Source organism: Mustela nigripes, chromosome 17 (assembly GCF_022355385.1).
Source record: "Mustela nigripes isolate SB6536 chromosome 17, MUSNIG.SB6536, whole genome shotgun sequence".
Taxonomy (NCBI): Eukaryota; Metazoa; Chordata; class Mammalia; order Carnivora; family Mustelidae; genus Mustela; species Mustela nigripes.
The window spans coordinates 46,833,343-46,855,500 of NC_081573.1; the positions used below are offsets into that span (position 1 = coordinate 46,833,343).

The 22,158-nt window shown below is 41.4% G+C and overlaps 1 protein-coding gene across 1 annotated transcript in view; it reads left to right on the forward strand.

Annotated features, from left to right (window-relative positions):
- Positions 1–22,158, forward strand: part of HYDIN (HYDIN axonemal central pair apparatus protein) — a 326,854-nt gene that overhangs the window by 118,025 nt on the left and 186,671 nt on the right. The window contains exons 13-18 of the mRNA XM_059381282.1: positions 2,147–2,214; positions 7,728–7,960; positions 10,814–10,914; positions 13,085–13,220; positions 16,201–16,365; positions 18,008–18,160. Of these exons, the coding sequence (XP_059237265.1) occupies positions 2,147–2,214; positions 7,728–7,960; positions 10,814–10,914; positions 13,085–13,220; positions 16,201–16,365; positions 18,008–18,160 (856 nt within the window). The remainder of the gene's footprint in view (positions 1–2,146; positions 2,215–7,727; positions 7,961–10,813; positions 10,915–13,084; positions 13,221–16,200; positions 16,366–18,007; positions 18,161–22,158) is intronic.

Genomic DNA, 22,158 nt, shown 5'->3' on the forward strand with positions numbered 1-22,158 from the left:
TAAAGTCTCAAGACTTATCTGAACCATTCAGAAGGCATTTATATTTTCTTCCATAATACATCTGTTTGTGATAATTGGAAAAAAAATCAGTGTTGCTTTCTAAGTATTTGAATAACATTTACTCTTCAAGAAGATGCACCATGTTCATCCTGGCCCACGGTGAACATCCTTCAGTGATAAAAAGAACATGAGGAGGGCAGGAGTATTTTTCACATTATGTGAGCTCTTGGTCACCTCCCACCTCAATAACAATTCACATTTCATGACAAGCAATGGAGGTGGTTATCTGGAGAAGCAGGGAGAGTAAACCTGCAAATGCAACCTCTGTCTCCCTTTCAGAGATTGTCTGATCCTCGAGGGTCCTCAGTAAGCTCCAGGAGATCGGCTCTTCAAAGTCCCAACTGAATAAGGTCCTCCAACTTCCTGACTTCAAGAGGTATCACTCAGCCTCTTGAGTATCCTCCACAACATCCAGCATCATTGATGGGCCTCCATCCAAAATGGGGAAGACAAAACCTTAAAACTCTGCTCTTACAAATATTTAAGATAAAAAAAAACAATCACCCTATTTGAGGGCAAGAATAATATATATAATAATATAGTATAAAATAACCATTAGTTTACTTTTCATGTAGGAAAAAGGAAAATACTTGCCAAGACAGACCAGTTGTCCTTCAGGTTGAATAAGAAAACCCATCCCAGTTTCAAGTGTCTGCTCTCTAATTAAGTGCAGCCTAATAATTAATACTGCATTTATTGACCCACATACATACACATTGCAACTCTATTAGGAATACATGTGTATTTTGGATATTCACTTAAACTTTTTTTTTTCTAGAGATTTTACTTACTTATTTGAAAGAGAGAGAATGAGAGACAGCATGAAACAGTGTAGGGTCAGAGAGAGAAGCAGACTGCCCACTGAGCTGGGAGCCTGATGTGGGGCTTGATCCCAGGACTCCAGGATCAGACCTGAGCTGAAGGCAGTCACTTAACCAACTGAGCCACCCAGGCATCCCTTCACTCCAACTTTTCTTGAGTACCTCCTACATGCAAGGTTGTATATTAGGTACAGTGACTGGTGAATTTGAGTTTGTTAGACATTCCTCTTGCATGAATCCTACTGTCTTAACCTTTGGCTCTGAATAAATTTTCCAAATTCAGGATGTGATTTCCCATTCTCTCAAAATTCCCAGACTGACTAAAAAACATAGTGAAATGACAAGGGAATTGAAAGGCTAAACTAAGAAAATAACCATTTAACATAAAGAAAGGCAATAATGGAGAAAAAGAGGAATGAGATGGCATTAAGACATATAAAAAACAAGGAGTAAAGTATAATACATGAATCTTACTTTATCAATAATTATATTAAATGTAATTATATATTAAATAAATTATATTAAATGTATATTAATAATTATATTAAATATTTAACACTTCAATTAAAGGCAGAGATCAGCAGAATGGGTTTTTTAAAAACCCACAAAACACAATTAAACTATATTTAGATCCAAAAATATGAATAAGTTGAAACTAAAAGGGATGGGAAAAGATATACTAGGCAAACAGTAACCAAAAGGAAGCTGTACTTATATCAGACAAAATAGACTTTAAAATAAAAAATTGTTACTTGAGACAAAGAACATTTTACAGTAACAAAAGAGTTAAGCCATTAAGGAAATATAACAAATATAAACATATATGCACCGAACAGCAGAGCCCCCAGATATGTGAAGGATAAACTAACAGAACCAAAGAAAGAAATGAGAATAGATTTGTGGTTGCTTAGGGCAGGGGTTGAGGGATAGAGCATGATAGAGCTATGATATGTATCTTATCCACATTAATATTCTGTGCCTTTGGTTTGGTGCGGTGTCTGCTCTGCCTCATTCATTGGTAGGAATTTGGTGATAAGTTAACCACAGCAACATTTGCTAAAACCCAGTGGTTCGAGTCTTGAAAAAGAACTCTAAGAACCACTGTAATAGACCATCATCTCAAAGTTTCTTTAAGTGCTAGATTCTGTACTTGATTTAATGCCATTTTACAGTTTTTGGACTTAAGCATCTCCCTAATTCATGACTGCTACTCTGAATTCACTGGACTCCCTATCCACTCTCCTAATTTGTATTTCTACTTCCAGAGGCTGCGTCATTGGACCTACCTTCCATTTTAACGTTCCTGCTCTGCACTTTGGTGATGTTTCCTTTGGTGAGTGTTTTTCCATTTGAAGTTAAAAATTGAGTAGAATTAGTTTTCCTTCTACATGGAAGGAGGAAGGTTTACAAAGAACCTCTCCTACCATTTTTTTAATAAGTAGCAGCTAAAGGGTCTAGGAATGTTCTCTCCTTTCTCTGCAGCAGTGCATTTTGATGTCATTTCCATTTATATGTGGAAGCTATAACCATGTTCCAGGCATTAAGAGCTTTCAGGCTGTGGTCGCCCAGGCTCTTCCAGCAGTGGAAAAATGGAAAGCCTTAGACTTCACACTCCTATCTGAATGTTCTGAACACTCTATCTACCTATCTTCCATCAGAATTTTTTTTTTTTTAATTCTAGAGAGAGAGCGAGAGAGCACAAATGGGAGGAGTAGAGGGAGATGGAAAGGTTCTCAAGCAGACTCCACACTGATCAGGGAGCCCAGTGCCCAGCTCGATCTCATGACCCTGAGATCATGACCTGGGCCAAAAGCAAGAGGCAGATGCTCAACTAACTGCACCACCCAGGCGTCCCCTGAACACTCTATTTATGTTCAGATTCTGATTTGCCAGTCTGGCTACACAGCAACCTGTGCACAGAGATGCTCTCAAGTTTCAAGTGAATTCAGTGGTGGTTTGACTCAGGTATTCTATCACTCCAAATGGAAGACGTCTGTATTTTTGTGTTGTCTTCTTGCTCAGTTACTTCCCTGAGTCATTTCTTCCTGTCTCAGCATTTCCAATAAAAAATCACAGCATTAGCAGTGAAAGTTTCCATTTATTGGCTCCATCTTATATTCTAATCACTGCTAAGTGAATTACATATAGTACTACATTTAAACCTTTTGGCAGTCCTTTGAGGAGATGTTATTTAGGATCCCCATTTTGGAGCTGGAAGAACTGAGCATTTGAACAGTTAAATAACTTACCATGGTCACACAGCAGTGGCAGAATGAGTACTTCAAATGAGATCTGTCTAAATCATGCACAGTGAATGGGGTGCTGTTGCCCCAAAGGGGTAAAAATTGTTTGTTTGGGTTTTTTTTTTTTAAAAGCATAGATCTAATCAATGTTTATGGTCCTCCAAAGTTCAGTCCTATCCAACAGAATCTTATTCCTTAGTATTTAATATTCTCATTAGGGAGAAATTAATCTAACTTAAATTATGTTCAATGAATTGATTTCATGAAAAATTAATTCATCACAGTGGTTCTTTGAGGAGGTGATAATAATTTAGAAAAGGCTGAGAAACCCTAGTCTGAATCCATACTCCACAGTCCTTTCCATTTTTCTTTTGTTTCCTCCATTTTGACTTTCATTTCTTTTGTCTCAAGTAGGCCCATCTACTTGGGGGAAAATTTTTCTTCACAATGTATCTTTTCTTTACAAAAAGCTGATTCATAATTCCTTTATCAGTTGCTTTAACACTTAACATTTCCTAACATGTAAGAAAATCTGTATAAATGGAGTTTAATGTCTCTTAATTACTATAGAATATGAAAATGGCTGGAGAAACTTTTACAAATTTATTATGCATTTTAAGTCATAGAGTTTTTGAAGGGAAGTAAAAGTGACCTACAACTTGAAAATTGTCTGATGGCCAACTATGACAGACATACTCTCTCAAGGGTAATTGTGGCTGATCCACAATAAGAGGTGAATTACTTACCCAAAGATCTATGCAGTTATCCTCCAAACAGCTCACCTGAGTCCATAGAGAGGTGTGGGTAACTGATGCATGACAGCGTCATGTCCTTCCACAGGCATTTAAATATGAACTCTAACACGGAATATTTGGAAAATGTGCCCACTTACATATTGCCTTGGAGGCAGAAAGCAGAATCTAAATAAGCACCTCAGTCATTCCAAGGAATCTCATTCTGATTCATTGTCTAGAAGCTGTCTTACTGTTCACCGCTGAAAGGTTAATGTCAATACTATACCAATGATAAGCCAATTTTTGAGCCCCAAGAATAATTGAGTCTAAAATTTAAAAAGCACCTAAGCCCCTAATAGTACATGTCAACAAAATATGGCAAACAGGAAGTGTATGTTTGTGCCTAAGATGCCACTGATTTATTCAAAATGCTGTATTTGATATTGGCAAGCTCTGGCTGACAGAGTGGATAAAACCATGTATGCATGCTCTAAAGCTAGGTAGGTTTTTATTCCCCCATTAATGTCTTCCATTTGATCTGTTGTTATCCCTAAGTATACAAGAAAGGCCATTATTGGGCAATTAATTCATTGTTTCCTTGAGCTATAGAGATAATAATCAATAGCTATTTCTCATGGTTGGTCCAGCTAGAAGTTTTGGTAACTAGCTTAGGTGAAAATTATGAACAGCTTATTTTTCTTTTGTTGTACGACATCTTATTGGGCCATTTGGTGATAAGGCAGCTAGGCAAGAGGTGGGAAGACACTGCAGACCCATGACCCAAGATTCCTCAGGGCTGAGATAGGAAAACTTATCCTTCCTAAGTCCACCTTCAAAATTCAAGTCTCATTTCTTTTAATCTGGATATAGATTCCTTAATCTTCTCTGCAGTGTGGCAGAAAATGTTATCAAAAACATACGTTTTTGCTTGCCAACAGGACATCTAGGGCTATTACATTTTCAAAACCAATTAGGCCAGTTAATTCAAGCTACATGGCTGTGCTTTTGGATTCTGCACCCTAAAAGCCAAAGTCAGAGATAATTTTATGATACAAATTTCAAAATTATTTTATGATAATATTTTTAAGTCCTGAAGTTGGAACTAGAGCTCTCTCATGACTCCTACTGAAAGTATCATTATTTATTTCTCTAGAAAGATTGGCCTCCCATCACAAAGAAACATCATCCATGATGTTTCATCCATCCTGATTACTATCTCACGTGTGCAATTAGTGCTTTGATGGGGCAAAGGTAAACATGTTATTGGCTCAGGGATGAAAGAATAATAAAGGTGCATAGAGTTCCAGATGCAAGAGAAATTAACTGTTACAGGAATGAGCCAGGGACTGGAAGAGTTTTCTTCCAAGATGACTGGCATATTGGATGGAGTAAACAAAGTTTGCAGAGGCTTGGAGTGTTGGCTAGTACATTGAGCTAACTAGAGTTGGTAATATTGTCCCTATATTGGCACTCAGGCCCATGCTTGAAGAGGTGTCTGTTATAGGTTAGTGTTAGAGACAGGGCCTTTATTTGCTTAGAGACAAAGATTCTAGATTTGGTATCAGGGCCTGTTGAGATTGATCGTGTTAGACCATTATTAATATATTGAAGTAAACGAGAGGTATTAGTTCTGTTGGTTGGCATCTGAAATGTTTAATGTATGGCTATAAATATTTTAATGGTAGGATTGGGTGTTAGAGGACATATCTAATAATTACATTGACTGAAGCTACAGTAGCATGAGAGAATCAGATTATAGAATTTGGGTGGTGATTGTCCCTGAAGGAACATTGAAGCTTTGATAAATCCTCAGATTCATCAAAGAGTAACAGCTGATGCCAGATGATAGGCCCAAAGGGGCAGGGTCTGTATCTGTACACTCACTATTTTTCAGGAGCTACAAGAACATGTTAAATGAGAATAAGTAGTTTAGAAGGGTTCAGGTACTCAGTGGATCTGACCATTGGATAATTTGGTCTGAGAAATTAACGTCTGAGGACAAATTTTCTGGGATAAATATAGGGATTTTTAAAAAGCAACATGGTAGTTATCTTCCATGGTCCAGGTATGAACTGGTCATATTTCACTCAAAAAGAAATATTTAGGGGTGCCCGGGTGGCCCAGTGGGTTAAGCCTCTGCCTTCGGCTCAGGTCATGATCTCAGGGTCCTGGGATGGAGCCCGCATCAGGCTCTCTGCTCAGCAGGGACCCTGCTTCCCCCCTCTCTCTGCCTGCCTCTCTGCCTACTTGTGATCTCTCTATCTCTCTCTGTCAAACAAATAAAATCTTAAAAAAAATATATTTAAGTTGACTTTAGGAGGGTATAAAGTAGGCTGTAAATTAATTGTAATTGTCTCTTAGACTCTTAATTGCAATGATTATAGAAAGTCTTACAAAGGTTAGCAGAAAAAAATCATAGAAAGCATGAGGAAAGCCCTACACCCTATAGTATTAAGAGTTGGTGCAAGCAGAAGCCCAGGGGGTAGCACTTGTATTCATAATGAGCCTGCAGTCTTTAATAAAATAACATCCCTTCTTTCGTCTCCTTAACAAGCAGTGTGGGGTCTACAGATAGTTATGCAAGGAATTGTTCTAGCTAGAAGGTTATAACTGGCTTTATTCTCGGAAAAAACTTTTAGTTTCAGGGAAATAGTCTGAGCCGGTTGTTTGGAAGGACCCATCTGAAACCTTACACAAACTATTTCCAGAGCACACCTGACATTGTAAGAGTGCTTCTCCCTTAAATGGTCAGGTAGACTAAGGGTGAGGCATCTATAATTGCAAGAATCCTTGCTGGGAGAGCTCAGGAGTTGAATGCAGCAATACCTGACTGTGAAACTGACTTTGGAGCAGTTCCCCTGGAATTGCCAAGAGAACCCTTCAAGTCCACTTAATCAGGCAATTCTTTTTCCATAACAGATCTCTTCCAAGTAGATTGTCAGATGGTATCACAAAGGAGATAGAAACGTGTTTCATCCAGCAGCCCTGATGTGTCGAGAAAGGCTCAGTCATGGGGACCTGGAGAAGCAGATGTGGTCACAATACCCCCTGCAGTGACGTAGGAACTAGTCCCGAGACCAGCTGTGTTTTACTGCAGTAGGGTTCAAGGTGGAAAGAATAGTGTTGGCATCTAGTAGAAATATGCATATTTGTTCTCGTTTCATTCTGAAAGTGGTGGCAGATACAGTGGCCACCTCAGGAGTCCAAAATTAGAGCTCAGTTTATAGCTTGCCAGACAAGGAGGATCCATATCTCTTAGAAAAGGACCAGGAGTCTCCCAGAACTAAATGTAGGAAGGCTAGATTTAACATGACAAAGTAGCTTTGTCTAAGGGAGGTAAAAGCCGATATGGCAGTCTCTGGCTGGCTCAAACGCAGTTTGTAAAGTCTCTCTCAGGAGAGGCTATTATTCGATTTTTTGTCATCGACCCTGAGTGCGTGAGCCTCAGACAGGTCCAGGATGAGTTATATAATGTCTTGGCAGGCTCTAGGTCACACAGCGGGGACACAGCGGGGAAAACCACACAGGCTTCTCCTTTAACACACCGGCAAATAAAAAGAGCAAATATGATTCAGTTTCTTTAAAAAAATCTATATTCTATGCAAAAATTAAATGCAAAATATACTTTTGGAGGGCAAGTCACCACACAGATAATAAGAGGCTGCTTCTGAGAGGGACCTGGATGGACATCAAGGCATAGTTTCATGTCTGAAAGACTGAAGACTGAAGACTGTCAGTGGGAGGTGGAGTTAAGCAAGTTGCAATGAGCTGCATAGACATTTGAGAGTTTTGACAGTGCTAGCCAAGGTTGAAGTTCAAGGGAGGCTATAGTGGGGCTCTTACTTCTTACCTCACATTTTGTTTTCCAGGCTTCCCTCATACCTTGATATGTTCCCTCAATAACACCTCCTTGGTCCCCATGACCTTCAAACTGCGTATCCCTGGGGATGGTGATGGCCATAAAAGCATTTCAACTTGCCAGTATTCAGACTACAAAATGCCGTCTTGGAACAAGGACGAAATACGCATAATGCAACCAAAAGAATTCACCATCACTCCCAGCAGTGGCACCATTCGGCCCCAAGGATTTGCCGCTATCAGGGTAAAGTGCACAACCTTCCAGCACATATGGGCAAGGAGCCAAACTCTCAAATATTTATTAGGGCCACAGCTAAGGTGTGCTTTACATGCCCACCATCAGTGGGAGGCAGTGACCCTAATTCACGTGGAAAAGTGGGCCCTTAAGGCAATAAACTACTGGGGCCAAAGAAACCAGATACAAATATATTGGGCGAAAAGAACTGACACTGCCCTAGTAGATTTCCATCAATCTAGATACACTGCCCTCACCAGAACAATGGATTCTAGCAATCTGTAGTACAACCACTGCTCTGTATAGACAGTACACTCATGGGTACAAATAGTAAAAGATTTAAGAATTCATTGATAATTAAGTCCTACTTTCCTTTGGAATCTAATCGTTTATACCACTATAGGTCCAGATTTGTGCCCCAGATGATAACCCAGTTTATTCAGATTTTTAATACAAATCTGGGCTTCATGGTGAGTGTCGATGTGATATTCCTCACAGTGGTTTATATTTAGACCCACGGTGTGATGCTCTCTGGTAATGGCCACCAGCAGAATTATTTCACAGCTGACTGAGAAAGGTTTTACTCTCCTCCCTCACTGACTTTTGCTTCTCCAAATAGTTGGGTCTAGCATTATTGAAGGCTACTAACTTGAGATTATTTTATCTTTTTTGAGAAAGAAAAAGTAAGATTTCCATAGCTAAGGTTGGTAATTTTCTCTTTGAATATTTAATTCAACTATGGCCTTATCCCCTCACATTTAAAAAAATGTTTTATAATCTCTCACCATGGATCCATTCGTCCTCAATCTTTTCTGGGACTTTTTGGCTCTTCGAAGGGCTTCTCCATGGACCTAATGAAATTTATATTATATATCGTTACAACTTCTCCGGGGGTGTGGTACTTAGTCGGCTTGGGCTGCTAATTTTACCAACACTCAAGTCTGAGAGGCTGATAAACAACAGAAATTTATTTCTCACAGTTTGGAGACTGGATGTCCGAGATCGGGGAGACAGAATGGGAGGGTTCTGGTGAAGGGCCCCTTCCGGGTTGCAGACTGCTGACTTCCTGTGTCCTCGCTTGGTGGGAGGAGCTGGGGCGCTCTGGGGGAGCTTTCCTATGAGAGCTCCTCCCTCAAGACCTAATCACCCTCAGTGTCCCCACCTTCTAATTACCATCACACTACAGGTTGGGATTTCAATATAATGAATTTTGTTTGGGGGACAGGGTAGGGAGGACACAACCATTCAGATGATTGCAGTTCCTAGCTGTGACTTTCTCAGGATGAAATGCTGTTGCAAACCACCTGCACATTACCTGCCTTCTCTTTGTGCCTTTCACACATGGCCCTGGAAGATTTTAGGAGCCATAGCATCCATCTAGCAGCCTTCTGCCAGAACTTCTTATTTTTCTGCCTTCTAACCGTAGCTTGGATAGAAACAAGGCCGCCTCACTCCAGGCCCTTCTGCACGTGGGGGCAGCTACTTCTCCCTGAATCTGACAAGTTTCCTTTCCAAATCCATGGCTCCATCTTCTTTTCCCTTTTATATTTGGAAAAACTTTCTCCAAGCTTCAGCTTTTGCCCCTGAACTATACTTCAGCCATGTCTGTGTAGACTCGAATTTGCATCCAGCGATTCCCTTTGCAACTAAGAAAAAAGTTCTAATTAGTCCTTCATACATAATTTATAGGTAGAAAAGCTTTCACGTCTGCCAGAAGCTATTCTCCCCACTTAGAAGTATCTCTTCCACTACAAATCATCTTAAGCAATTAAATATTGTGACAAGACTTCAACAGCCTGAATGTAAAATTTCACAATAATAAATAAAAACATAGGGTAAAATATATATACTGGGCACATATTGTCCTTGACTAGACCTTTATTTGGAGCTTCCTGTTTTTTGCTCTAATGATGAATACGGAGGGTAAAGGAGAGAGATGAGATTTTGATTTTTCTTTTCTTTTTTTTTTTTTAGATTTTATTTATTTGTCAGAGAGAGAGAGCAAGCACAAGCAGAGGGAGCGGTGGGCAAAAGGAGAAGCAGACTCCCCATGAGCAAGGAGCCCAATGCAGGACTTGATCTCAGGACCCTGGGATCAGGATCTGAGCTGAAGGCAGACGCTTAACCAACTGAGCCACCGTGGCATCCCAAGATTTTGATTTTTCTTAAAAAGAAAATTATCTAGGGGTACCTGGGTGGCTCAGTGGGTTAAAGCCTCTTCCTTTGGCTCAGGTCATGATCTTAGGGCCCTGGGATCGAGCCCCACATGGGGCTCTCTGCTCAGCAGGGAGCCTACTTCCCCCCCCCCTCTCTCTCTGTCAAATAAGTAAATTAAATCTTTTTTTTTTTAAAGTATAGCTTTAAAAAAATATATTACAAAAAATTATCTAGTTGATTCCTTATGCCATTTTCTGGAACTGACATGGTCATGTTCATTTATTTTTCTCTAAGAGAGACTTAGCTATACTCTTTTATTGGTGTATTGAATTTTCATAATTGACAGAGCCCAGAGGCATAGAGAACAATTTAAATTGAGTGATTAAAGTTTGTTTGATATGGCTCATCCTTCAGGTAATTTTTCCCCTGATGCAAGTGTATGACTTCTTTGATACAGTCTTCTCAGAAATGAGCAAACCTATTGTGCCAAAAGCCATTTGGTTTCTAACCTGGCCTTTGAAAAAACTCAGCAGGCCCTGAACCCGAAATGTAACTTGTTCCGCTAAAAATGTAAAGTGCCATACATCCCATAACAAAGTACTTAAGAGCCGTACTCCCCGTGTGGTCCTCCTCTGTTCCTTTCCCCCCTGCGTAGGGGGAGGGCTGGCCTTGCAGAAGAGCCGCTTCTCACCTTTTCCTTTCCAGGTGACCTTATGCTCCAACACTGTGAAGAAATACGAGCTGGCCCTGGTGGTGGATGTGGAGGGCATCGGGGAAGAAGTGCTGGCGCTCCTAATTACTGCAAGGTATCCCCCTCACCTGCTTTCTCTCTTCCCCAGCCCCCCTGAGCCGCCAGTGATGGGCTGCTTCTCCCAGAGGCAATGTGCCTGCAATCGGTTCACACTGCCTTGGTTCTGCTTTCCTGGGGAAGGAGGCTGAATCTGATATTCAAATGACAAAGCTTTGAAACAGCCAACTGCACCTTTGGTGGAGATAAGAGAAGGGATGTGCATGTGTGTTGCCGGTGTTAAGAATAATAGTGCTTTCTAATGGTCTGACTTTCCCAGTATATAACTAAAAAGGTTTTACCAGAAAGAGGCAAACAGTTGCTGGTTTTCATTTTTATCTTTAAATATAGTACTCCAGGGTTATGCCCAGAAAGAACAGTGCTGCCAGTCCTGCTGTGCAAGATCCATTTAGCGAGACAGTCCTGCTTCAGGACACCGTTATCACGAGTTCAGTGCCACCCGAAGGAGGCCCTCTAACCACATCACCTCCTCAGAACCATCCCCACCTTCTCTGTGTTTTAATACAGGCAGCAATGGGCTCTGGGGCCAGGTGAAGATCCTAGCTCTGCCATTTATCACTTGTGTCTCCTTGACCAAGTTACTGTCTTTTCCAAAGGTTGGAGCATGACACCAACGATGAAGGTCCTCCTAAGTAAATAAATAAAATCATGGCCCACACTTTTGCCAAAGCAAACAGGTGTCCAGGTCTGAGCCTTTAGGAGGAATGTATGAAAATGCCATCATCTACATGAAATTACTTAGCAAAAACCTGATAACTCATCCATCCCTAGGGTTTAGGCCTCACGAGTTGCAGAAGATGTACTGTAAAGGACTTGAAGGTCAATGCCTTGCTATGGTCTACTAAGTCTTCTTTCCAAAGACCTACCTAATGATTTTGTTTGTTTAAAAATAGCAAAAACTTTCATCTGGTTCTTTCTATACCCAGGTTTACATTTTTGCCTAGTCTTGCATTTCATTTCTTTTCTGTGTAGGTTTATTCTGATACTTCCTTCCTCTCAGGCCCCCCTTCCCAGCTGATATCAATAGCAGATCCTGAATTTTAAAAGGGGGATGGGGCAGGGGATCTTAAGCAGCTATGAATTTCCTGCCATATACTCTGTGACCCAAGTCAAATACTGCAAGTCCTACCTATTTCAGGTAGTAAAGGATTAGCTTTATGAAAGTCATCAGGTCAACCGGCAACTCCATTCTAGCTAAAAATGAACACCCATCCCATTCGAAACCTCAAACTTGAGGTTAACAAGACTCTCATGTCATTATTTTTGGTGTAATCTGTAGGAACTGCTTGAAGACCCTCAACAAAAGAATTGCTTTTAGAACTCGCAGAGAGCAGGCAGTGACAGCTTGCTGTGCCCTCTACCACAGGTTAATCATCTCTCACTGAGTGAGCTCTCGTTCAGTGCTCTGGGCACTGTGCTATATTATTCATTCGCAATACCTCCTATATTTCCCTCAACACTCTGAGAAGAGTTCATTATGCTAATGTCAGTCCCTAGAATTACCTTCATTACACCTCTGAGCAAAGTGGGACTCTGGGAGGGAAAGCTACTTGCTCAAGCTTGTACTTGTTAAGGTCAGCATTTGATAGTGGCTCTGATTCAGATGCCAGTGCTCCCCACCGTGGCGCTGTATTGCCACCACTGTCCGTGCCAGTTCCGGGTTGAGCAGCTGTCTGAGCCTACAGCTCCAAAACAGCTGTTCTGCATAGGAATTAGAATTATTACCATAATTTAGATGGTACAGACTGTAGCTAGTCCTTGGAGGACTCTGACTGGTCCAAAGTGTCACAGCTAGCTAGGACCGCATGCTGGTGGCATTGGCCCTATTTGACTTGGAAACCCATCCACTACCCTAAGGATCTTGCACTGTGGGGGTGCCGTGGGGAAACAAGGCCAAATATGAAAAACAATGGAAATGTCAGTCATTACCCATGGAGGACTGCTGTTTAAGGAGTCCTGCTTCTAGCCCTTTTTTGATTAAAAAGTGGTGACTGGGGGCTAAGGGATAAGGACAACAGGAGAGGAGATTTGAAAATGATTAATGTAGTCGTTAGAGAAAAACTTTGTGGCAGTGACAAATGGTGTTTAATTTGGGACTCAGCCTTCTCCATATGTAAACAAGCTCTCTATCCTTTTGAATTCTTTAATGGTGTCCTTCCTTTGAGCAGGTGTATTGTACCTACCCTCCACATGGTTAACTCAGAGGTGGACTTCGGGCGCTGCTTCCTGAAGTACCCCTACGAGAAAACAGTCCAGCTTGTCAATCAAGATGACCTTCCAGGATGCTATACGGTCCTGCCTCAGGTGAGTTACGATATCCTTTTCCAGTGGTGATTTTTTTTTTTTCAATTGGATTTTCTTGATGAGAAAGAGAAACCCTTCTAAAGAGCCATGTTCCTGAACACCTTCTGTACTTCCTATTTTTTAACCCTGAGAAGATCTGGGCACAGGGTCATAAAGCCGCAGCTGGATTGCCACCCACATGATTAAGCAGCGACACATGTAAACAGTTATTAATTTCCCAGGTAAACTGCCTTTGATAAAGAAAGGAGAGGGTCAATTAAGCCAACATGAAGAAGTTATACCTGCAAATAATTGCCTATGAATTAAACTAGGAGTTTTCATTTATGGCCATGCCTGTGGCTTGAACAGCATCACTAAGATACAATACTTAGAAGCAGGCTTGTTGAACTAGAAGGCTAGAGTTACTACAAAAAAGAAAAAAAAAAGGGAAATCATCTTCTAATGTTTTTTGAAATGGATCTGTCTGCATGCCACTACAACTTCCTAAGTGGGACACGAAGCAATTAAACACGTGAATTAAAGATTCAAAAAGATCTCTATAGATCAAAGAAATGGAAGGTTACTAATGGGATGCAATTTACCAAGAATGCATTTGTATTTAAAACTCTATTGCTTTGGGACGCCTGGGTGGCTCAGTCAGTTGAGTGGCTGCCTTAGGCTTGGGTCATGCTCCCCATGTCCTGGGATCGAGTCCCACATTGGGCTTCCTGCACGGCAGGGAGCCTGCTTCTCCCTCTGCCTCTCTGCCTGCCACTCTGCCTGCCTGTGTGCTCTCTCTATGACAAATAAATAAAAACAAAATCTTTTTAAAAAAAAAAAACTCTATTGCTCTGTAAGGACAGTACTCTATTAAAAATTCATACCAAAAAAAAAACCCACCCCCAAAGAACCAAATCATATGGGGTTTTTATTTGACTGTAGGCTCAAAATGAGTTCAAAGACAAGTATGGAGGCCATGGAACAAAGACAGGTTAGGCTGTATCAGAGGAACACAGTGGTCGGCTAAAGGAAGACGACAGCCATTGGTCAAGGCAGTGCCAGACTTTGTGTTCAGATCTTGACATCAAAATTTTTAGTGGAGGGCGCCTGGGTGGCTCAGTGGGTTAAGCCGCTGCCTTCGGCTCAGGTCATGATCTCAGGGTCCTGGGATCGAGTCCCGCATCGGGCTCTCTGCTTGGCAGGGAGCCTGCTTCCTCCTCTCTCTCTCTCTCTCTGCCTGCCTCTCTGCCTACTTGTGATCTCTGTCAAATAAATAAATTTTTAAAAAATCTTTAAAAAAAAATTTTTAGTGGAAACATAAAAAAAAAAATTACGTGTGGAGTAACCAGGATGGCAACTGACATCATCTGGAAATTCAAGTTCTATGAGAAGCACAGTGTTTAAACAGGAACAGAAAAGACTTAGCTAGGATGAAATAGCCATCTTTTACTAGTTGAAGGGCCATTATGTAAAGGAGGAAATTAGAATTACCCTATGGACTTCTCTGAGACAAAACCAAAAGCCAAGGGTTGGGTTTGATGAGAGCCAACTTTTCTAACTTTTAGGTGATCGACAATGGAATAGGCTAGCCTTGAGTAGCACACGATCATCTCAAGAACTCAGAGCAGAGCCTGTCCCTGCGGTGATGAGGGAGCTTTTTCTGCACACCTTGGCTGGGAGAAGGGTGTGACACTTACTTGGAGCACAGAATTTAGAGGGGAGCCCCAAAACTCAGCCATCAAGATAGATCATATTTTCATGTTACATTTTAAGAAATCAAAATTAATGCAAAATTAAAACAAAGTATCAAATATTAGATAAAGACAGAATCAGCATTGCTGATCTTCCCTTTGGCCTCAGGCACCCATGAGGCTGGGCAGAGCACTGCCGCATTGACCCGCTGAGTTGGATTAGGCCGTGTTAGCCCATTCCAGGTGCACAAAGACCATGGGGGTCTCTGGACAGTTGAAATATGTATGCTCTGTCTTTATTCTCTAGGAGCTGCAATTTCCCAGAAGTACCCAAATTTATTTGTCCAATGGGATTTTTAAAGTTGTATTTGTTGCTGTTTTTCATAAAAGCTAGTAGGGCACACGGGTGGCTCAATCAGTTAAGTGGCCAACTCTTGATTTCGGCTCAGTTCATGATCTCTGGGTCCTGGGATCAAGCCCCGTATCTGGCTCCAAGCTCAGCAGGGAGTCTGCTGGAGATTCTCTCCCTCTCCCTCTGCCCTCCCCCTGCTTGCATTCTCTCTCTCTCAAATTAAATAAATAAATCTTAAAAAAAAAAAACTGGTAATATGTTAAGAGCAGGGTTTTGGAGGACATACAGTGATAAATGCTGGATAACATTCGCTCATTCATTCATTAATTCGTTCTTTCACCCACCTATGTTGCCATTTATATAAAACATGGACTGAGCATATGTTCTGGGCCAGGAAATGGGCATGTGTTGAGGAGAGGCCAGGTCGTGCCCTAGGAAGTTGACAGTCTATGCAACAGATGGACACACAGATAGTACACACTGTGGGCTGGGGCTGCAGGATGCCCCCTGGTGACAGAGGAAAAGCCCTGAGTCTAGAGCAGGGTGAGTACCTGCAAGTGTTCCGGATGGATGTGCAGGTCAGTCAAAGGGAGGGGGCGTTCTAGGAGGAGTAACACACATGCAGAAGGCTGGAGGTTGGAAGCAGTATCGTGCTCAAGAAGACCAGGAGCTTCTGTTGACAGAGCACAAGGGAAGGAGGTGGTGGGGGATAAAGCATGAACACCTGGAGGACTAAGCCAAGGAATTTGGCTTAGGGACTAATTCACATTGCGGATAATTTCAGCATCTTGCTGGGTTGTGCACTTTGGATTGGGGCCGAATGCACACCCTGCTTCCCTTTAGCAGATTTGTCATCCAAGGACTCAGGATGACGCTTGTTTCAAAATAACCTAATTTGCTATTTTTTTCCTACCCTGCCAGGGGCTTGCTTATCCATCCAGCTTGTCTCTCCCAACAGGTATATGGAGATAAGCCTGCTGTGTTACTCTCCAGTCCCACGCCCTGTGGAGTCATCCCTCCCCACAGCACTGTTCACATACCTCTGGCCTTGGAGACCCAGGTCACTGGGGAATATAGGTCCACAGTCTATATCTCAACTTTTGGGAGCCCAGACCCCCCTATGGTGAGAGCCAGTTTTTAGAATTACAGTTAAAATTTCTGTATTTCTTGCAGACTCCATATTTGTATATTTTCTGGTTTTGCATTTTCACTCTGCAATAGTAAAATACTAGTGCTGTGTCACTCCGGGAATCTGCCTTCAGATTTATGTAGACGAAGTACTGTTTTATAACATTTGTCCTTTTTAATTCTTTATTTCGTTTTAATTTGTCAACTTTTTAGTTTTTCAATTTTATTTTTAAATTATTTTGAATTTTAATTCCAGCATAGTAAACATGCAGTGATATGTTAGTTTCAGATGTACAATATAGTCCTTCAACAAGTCTATATAGTATTATTACTCGGTGCTCATCGAGATAAGTGTCCTCTTAACCCCATCACTTATTTCCCCCATCCCGCCTATTCACCTCTCCTCTGTTGTTCTAGACAGTTAAGAGTCTGTGTTTTGGTTTTCTCTTTTTATTTTCCTCTCTTTGTTTTTGTTTGTTTGTTTGTTTCTTAAATTCCATATATGCGTGGGATTGTATGTTATTGGTCTTTCTCTGACTGACTTATCTCACTTAACGTTATACTCTCTAGATCCATCTCTGTTGTCGCAAATGGCAAACTGCCTTCTTTTTTTATGGCTTAGTAATATTCCATTGTACATGCACATCATGCCTTCTTTATCAATAGTGCTTGTTCTTAAACTCCTATCGGGAGTTTCACACACACACACGCACACACACACACAGAGTGGGGGCCTAGCCCCCCTCCAGAAACTCTGAGGAGAGAGGCCATCTGTGCGTGGACCATCCTCCTCTGTTCTTCTCTAGCAAAGCTGAGTATCCTTCACTGGCTGCACGTGGGCTGTGAGTGTGATTCCAGTCACTGCCCACTGGATGTTTTCCTGTATTTTTGACTGGACTCATAGCCAGATGAACCTACTAAAGCTGTGGGAAGAGAAAGTTATGGAAAGTTATCTGCTGCTTGAGCTGAATCAAAGGATACATCTTGAAATTTGAAGTTGCCCAACAGGCTGTGAATCCCTACACATTTGGTTTAGTTGGGAGCTGGGTGATGTGGGTGTACATTTATTTGAAGTGATTCTGAATGCTTAGAGAGTAAACTAGGGTTTTGCTTTCATCTCTTCATGTAAGATGCCATAGATAATCCACCTCACAAAGGCAGGCCAATGGGAAAGCTGCCCCCGGTCCAGGCACCCCGCCCTGCACAGATGCAGCCCATGACGAGGTCCTGTGCTAAGCAGGCAGCACTGTATGAAAGAAGAAGGCACCCCCTTCCTCAGGCAGATACAATGCCTGGATGGGGGCACGGGGCTAGCGGGAGCACAGCAAAGTGGCTTTCAGTCCCCAGACTGCACAGCTGTATGCAGTGGACAGCCCTGTTGTTTCCTCTCAGTGTGCGCTTGGGCTGACCAGGCAAGCCAGTCATCCCTTCTGGGGAGGAATTCCAGGCTGGGTTCATGGGTCTGACCAGCATGGCCATCTCTGTGTCCCTCTGACCACGGAGGACAGAGGGAAGGAATGACAGCTCTCATAAGCACCCTTTAGTGCCCCTACTCTCTATAAAAAGGAGTGAAACCATCTCCAAGGCCAGCCATTTTTCAGCTCTTTTTCTGTTTTTTTCTCTTGCGTGGAATGTAGGTCTGTCGCATAAAGAGCATCGGAGAAGGCCCAGTTATCTATGTACATCCCACTCAAGTTGATTTTGGCAATATCTACGTCCTAAAGGACTCCTCAAGGGTTCTCAACCTGTCTAACCAGTCCTTCATCCCTGCGTTATTTCAGGCACGCATGGTGAGTAGACGGCGGGCCGTCGTGGGCTGAAAACACAGCTTTGCTTGTACCTTATAGGCAGCAGTCCTGTTTTTACAAAATGCCTTTGAAACCGGTCAACAGAAGCAGAGATTTCTATGGTTTGACTACATTAAGCTCTGTCATTCTCATCCTCAGTTCCTCTCTATTACAATCCCTTTGTTGACTAGGAAACACAATGTGCATACAGTTTAGTAAACAAGCAAATACATTTAGTATAATGTTGGGAGAATGCTTCCAAGACCTTCTTACTGAACTATACCTAAGCCACTCCCCCACCTCTGGAAAACACCTCTTAAATGTCCCTGTAACTGAAAAATGCCTTTTAATATTTAATTTGAACCCTTTTGGTCTCAAATATGTTACTATGCTAATTCTAGTTTTATCCTCTCTTCCTTTTGATGTAATTTATAAAGACACTTAAAGTATAACAAGATATTTGCCAAAAGTTGAACTTAAAGGAAACTAAAACAAGGATTTATACAAAAAAAGATATGTAATAATTCTAGAAATGAGTTTGTCCTATGTCTATGTATTTTATAATATATATACCTGCTAGTCTTCTATAAATTCATTTTTAACGGATAATGCCAATTTTTACAGAATTCAGAAACTTCTCATCCAGCAACTGAAAATATTTTTGATTTTAGAAAAAGTTTTCTAAATTTAAATATAAAATATTAAATGGTATAGCCCTCATCCTTTCCCCAACTTATTGATATTTGAATGAATGCTAACATTTGGTTTCAGTATTTGTCAGATATTTCTGAAAAATAATATTAATTTTCTAAAAGTCACCATTAGAAGGAACAGGATCATGGTTTTCTGCTGAGTTGTCACAGCTCCTCAGAGCCATTGGTCCCAATAAACATTCATTCATCATTACTATTATTCCTTCTTATTATCAGTTGTCATTAGTCCTTATAAAGGCAGCCTTTTCCTACATAGTCACTGCTCTTTGCAGCATAAGGTTCAGACACAACCCCACTCTCGTCTGAGTGCTGTGTGGGTCTTGTGTGGAAAATAATATCTAATGATGTTGAAAGAAAAATCCTACAGAAAAGATGCCTCGGCTCGTCTTCATCCAGTGAATTAGTTGATGTGTTTGGTGGAAAGCAAGGGGTATTGCTAGGAAGGGTTGCTTGTGGCCCAGCTTTGTGTGTGCAGAGTTCACAGTGGAGGAGGCACAGACGCAGCCAAGCTGTCAAGGATACAGAGAGGTGGCCTGAGAGGGTCCAAGCAGATTACGGAGGAGGAGATGAGCAGAAACCACCAGAATGGTTAGGTACCAGGGTAGCACCTGCCACTTGGTTAAATTCTCCGGTAGTTCCAGATTTCGCTTTTTGACACACGTTAAAAACCAAAAAAAAATATCAAGGATCTATGGGTTTTTATTAATATGGTGTATATATTGAGTGATCCAGCTGGTTGTTAAAATGGGACTTTTTCTTTTTCACAAAGGATTCGTGATTCCATCTTTTGATCTTTAGTATCCTCTTAAATCAGGAAGCTCCAGTTCCAAGCAGCCAAATGTGTGATGTAAGCGATTGGTTGTAGACTATTTCCCCGCACATTCGCTCTTGAAAAATTGGTGGTGGTGAGCTGATTGTCCTTCCAGCATAAAAGTAGTTTCAACTGTAATTCTCATGAGTGAACAGTTCACTCCTTTCATATTTCAGCTGGAGTTTTGATGGCTATCCTAGTAAAAAAATACTAACATGTGTTAATATTATAGGAATTGAATGACACTATCTGGGACATTAACTACAGTGGGAAGAAATGGAAATACCATTTACTAAATTTTGAAATTGTTGTACAACGCTGGACCTGCAAATTCATTCTCCTAGAAATTACCAGGCATTAGGAAAAAGTTTCAATTAGTAATTGTTTTTTTCCCCTAAGCCAAGAGCTCAGTACCCAGGCTACCAGTGGTCCGATATTTGTTGCATTTCATTTATCACTCAGAGAGAAGCAGGGCAAGGACAGACTCTTCACTTCCTCCAGGATTAGTAAGGATTCAGGTCTGAAAGTTCTCTCTCTCTTCCTGCTGGATGCCCTGACAGGAGGGCTCATCCTGTCTCCTCTCTTGGCTGTCGGAAAATGTCAGCCCTCCCCTCATGTGGCTCCCACTGTCAGCCGCTTGCCACGCTCAGTCTTGTGCATGGCGTGTAGTCACGGCAGCCACTGTGATTACATTCTCTCTTGCTTGGCAAGAGACATGTGTTTGTCATCAGCTGGAGGGGCAGGAGATAGGAAGCTGGAAGCCCACCTTCACCATGCCATTGGGAAATAAATTGTAATTGCAGTGATTTTGAATTTCTCCGAAATAAATGCTGTATGAAAAAGTGATTAAAACCCCTGAAACTTCTTAGTACAATATTGAGCGAAGAAACGGTGAAGATTTTATCTTTTCTGTTTCAGTAAAGCTTAGCTTGTCCTGAGTCTAGTCTAAAAAAAAAAAAAAATGATTAGTAAAAGCAGAGAGTTGTGTGACCCCGAGCCATAAGTTCTCCTTTGCTTTGGAATGCTTGAAATACCAGCCTCCCCTAGCGGTTCCCTGTGGCTGATTTATTTGGATTTAAGATGAAAGACTCAAAACAATAGAGTAAGTCACCGCTGGTTTGGAGGTTAAAAATATCAAAGTGTGAGAGCAGAGCCGAGAAAGGCCATTTTGGCAAGGGTATGTGGGCTCTGCTTCACACATAGCACTCCTCTCTTCTCTCTGGGTGACAGCAGAAATAAGACAAGAATATGGACCCTAGGACTTCAGCATCAGGCTGGAAGATAGACATCTTCTTTCACGGGTGCCCCTTGCTAAGCAAAGAATGTGCATTGCCCAGCACTTATTCAGAAACATCTGGAATTTATTCAACCTAAGGGAACAATTAGCTCGAGAATTTGCATCCAGATGTCAGTGACATGATTCAGCTGGCACTAAAGCATTTTGCATGGGCTTTCTGTCTCCATGATCTGTGGGAGAGGCCTTTAGAGTTTCCAGGATCCAGGAAATAAGAATACTGATGCTTCATTCAAGCTTGGCTCCTTTTAAACATTTATTTTCTTTGTCACTTGCCAAGTCATACACAGTGATAACAGCATTCAGGGAATCATTGGGATTTCACATCTTCAGGCCCTAAGCCATTGGGTCCTTTCCTTGTCTAGGTAGGGACACCCTCTTTATATTTACTTGTTTGTCTGATTGTCTCCTTCAGATGATGAGTGTCTCTGATCTGAATTACCAGCACCTAGCAACAGGCTTGGAATTATGATGATGACAATACGATGGCATTAATTGTAACTAATGGTTATTTAGTTCTATTTGCTACTTTATGTACAGTATTTCACTTACTGTAACCTGTGAGAGAAATATTGTTATAATGCCCATTTGAATGAGGTAGAAGCAGAGGTACAGACAGGTTCAATAAATTGCTATAACCTGTAAGTGGCAGAGACTGGTTCCCAGGACTAGTGGTCTGACTTCAGACTCATACTCTTTTCTACTGTACTGCCTAATTTTGCCCAACCAGTGGTTATCCAAAAGGACGTGAAAATGGGGAAAGGATTTTGGTTTCATGTCCATGAAAGACCCTTACAGGTAGACATTCCTAGAAGAACAGATTTTTCTAAAAAGTTGGGGGAAGAAATTAAGGAGTGTTTCTGAAGTAGACTATATTAAGAAATGAAGAGTATGATATAGTATCATACTTAAAGGGTCTATCCAACAAGATTATCTAACAATTGTAAATATTCATGTCCCCAACATGGGAGCAGCCAATTATAAAACCAATTAATAACCAAAGTAAAGAAACACATTGATAATAATACTTTAATAGTAGGGGACTTTACTCATAGCAATGGACGGATCATCTAAGCAGAAGATCACCAAAGAAACAAGGGGCTTTGAATACATACTGGACCAGGGGCGCCTGGGTGGCTCAGTGGGTTAAGCCGCTGCCTTCGGCTCAGGTCATGATCCCAGG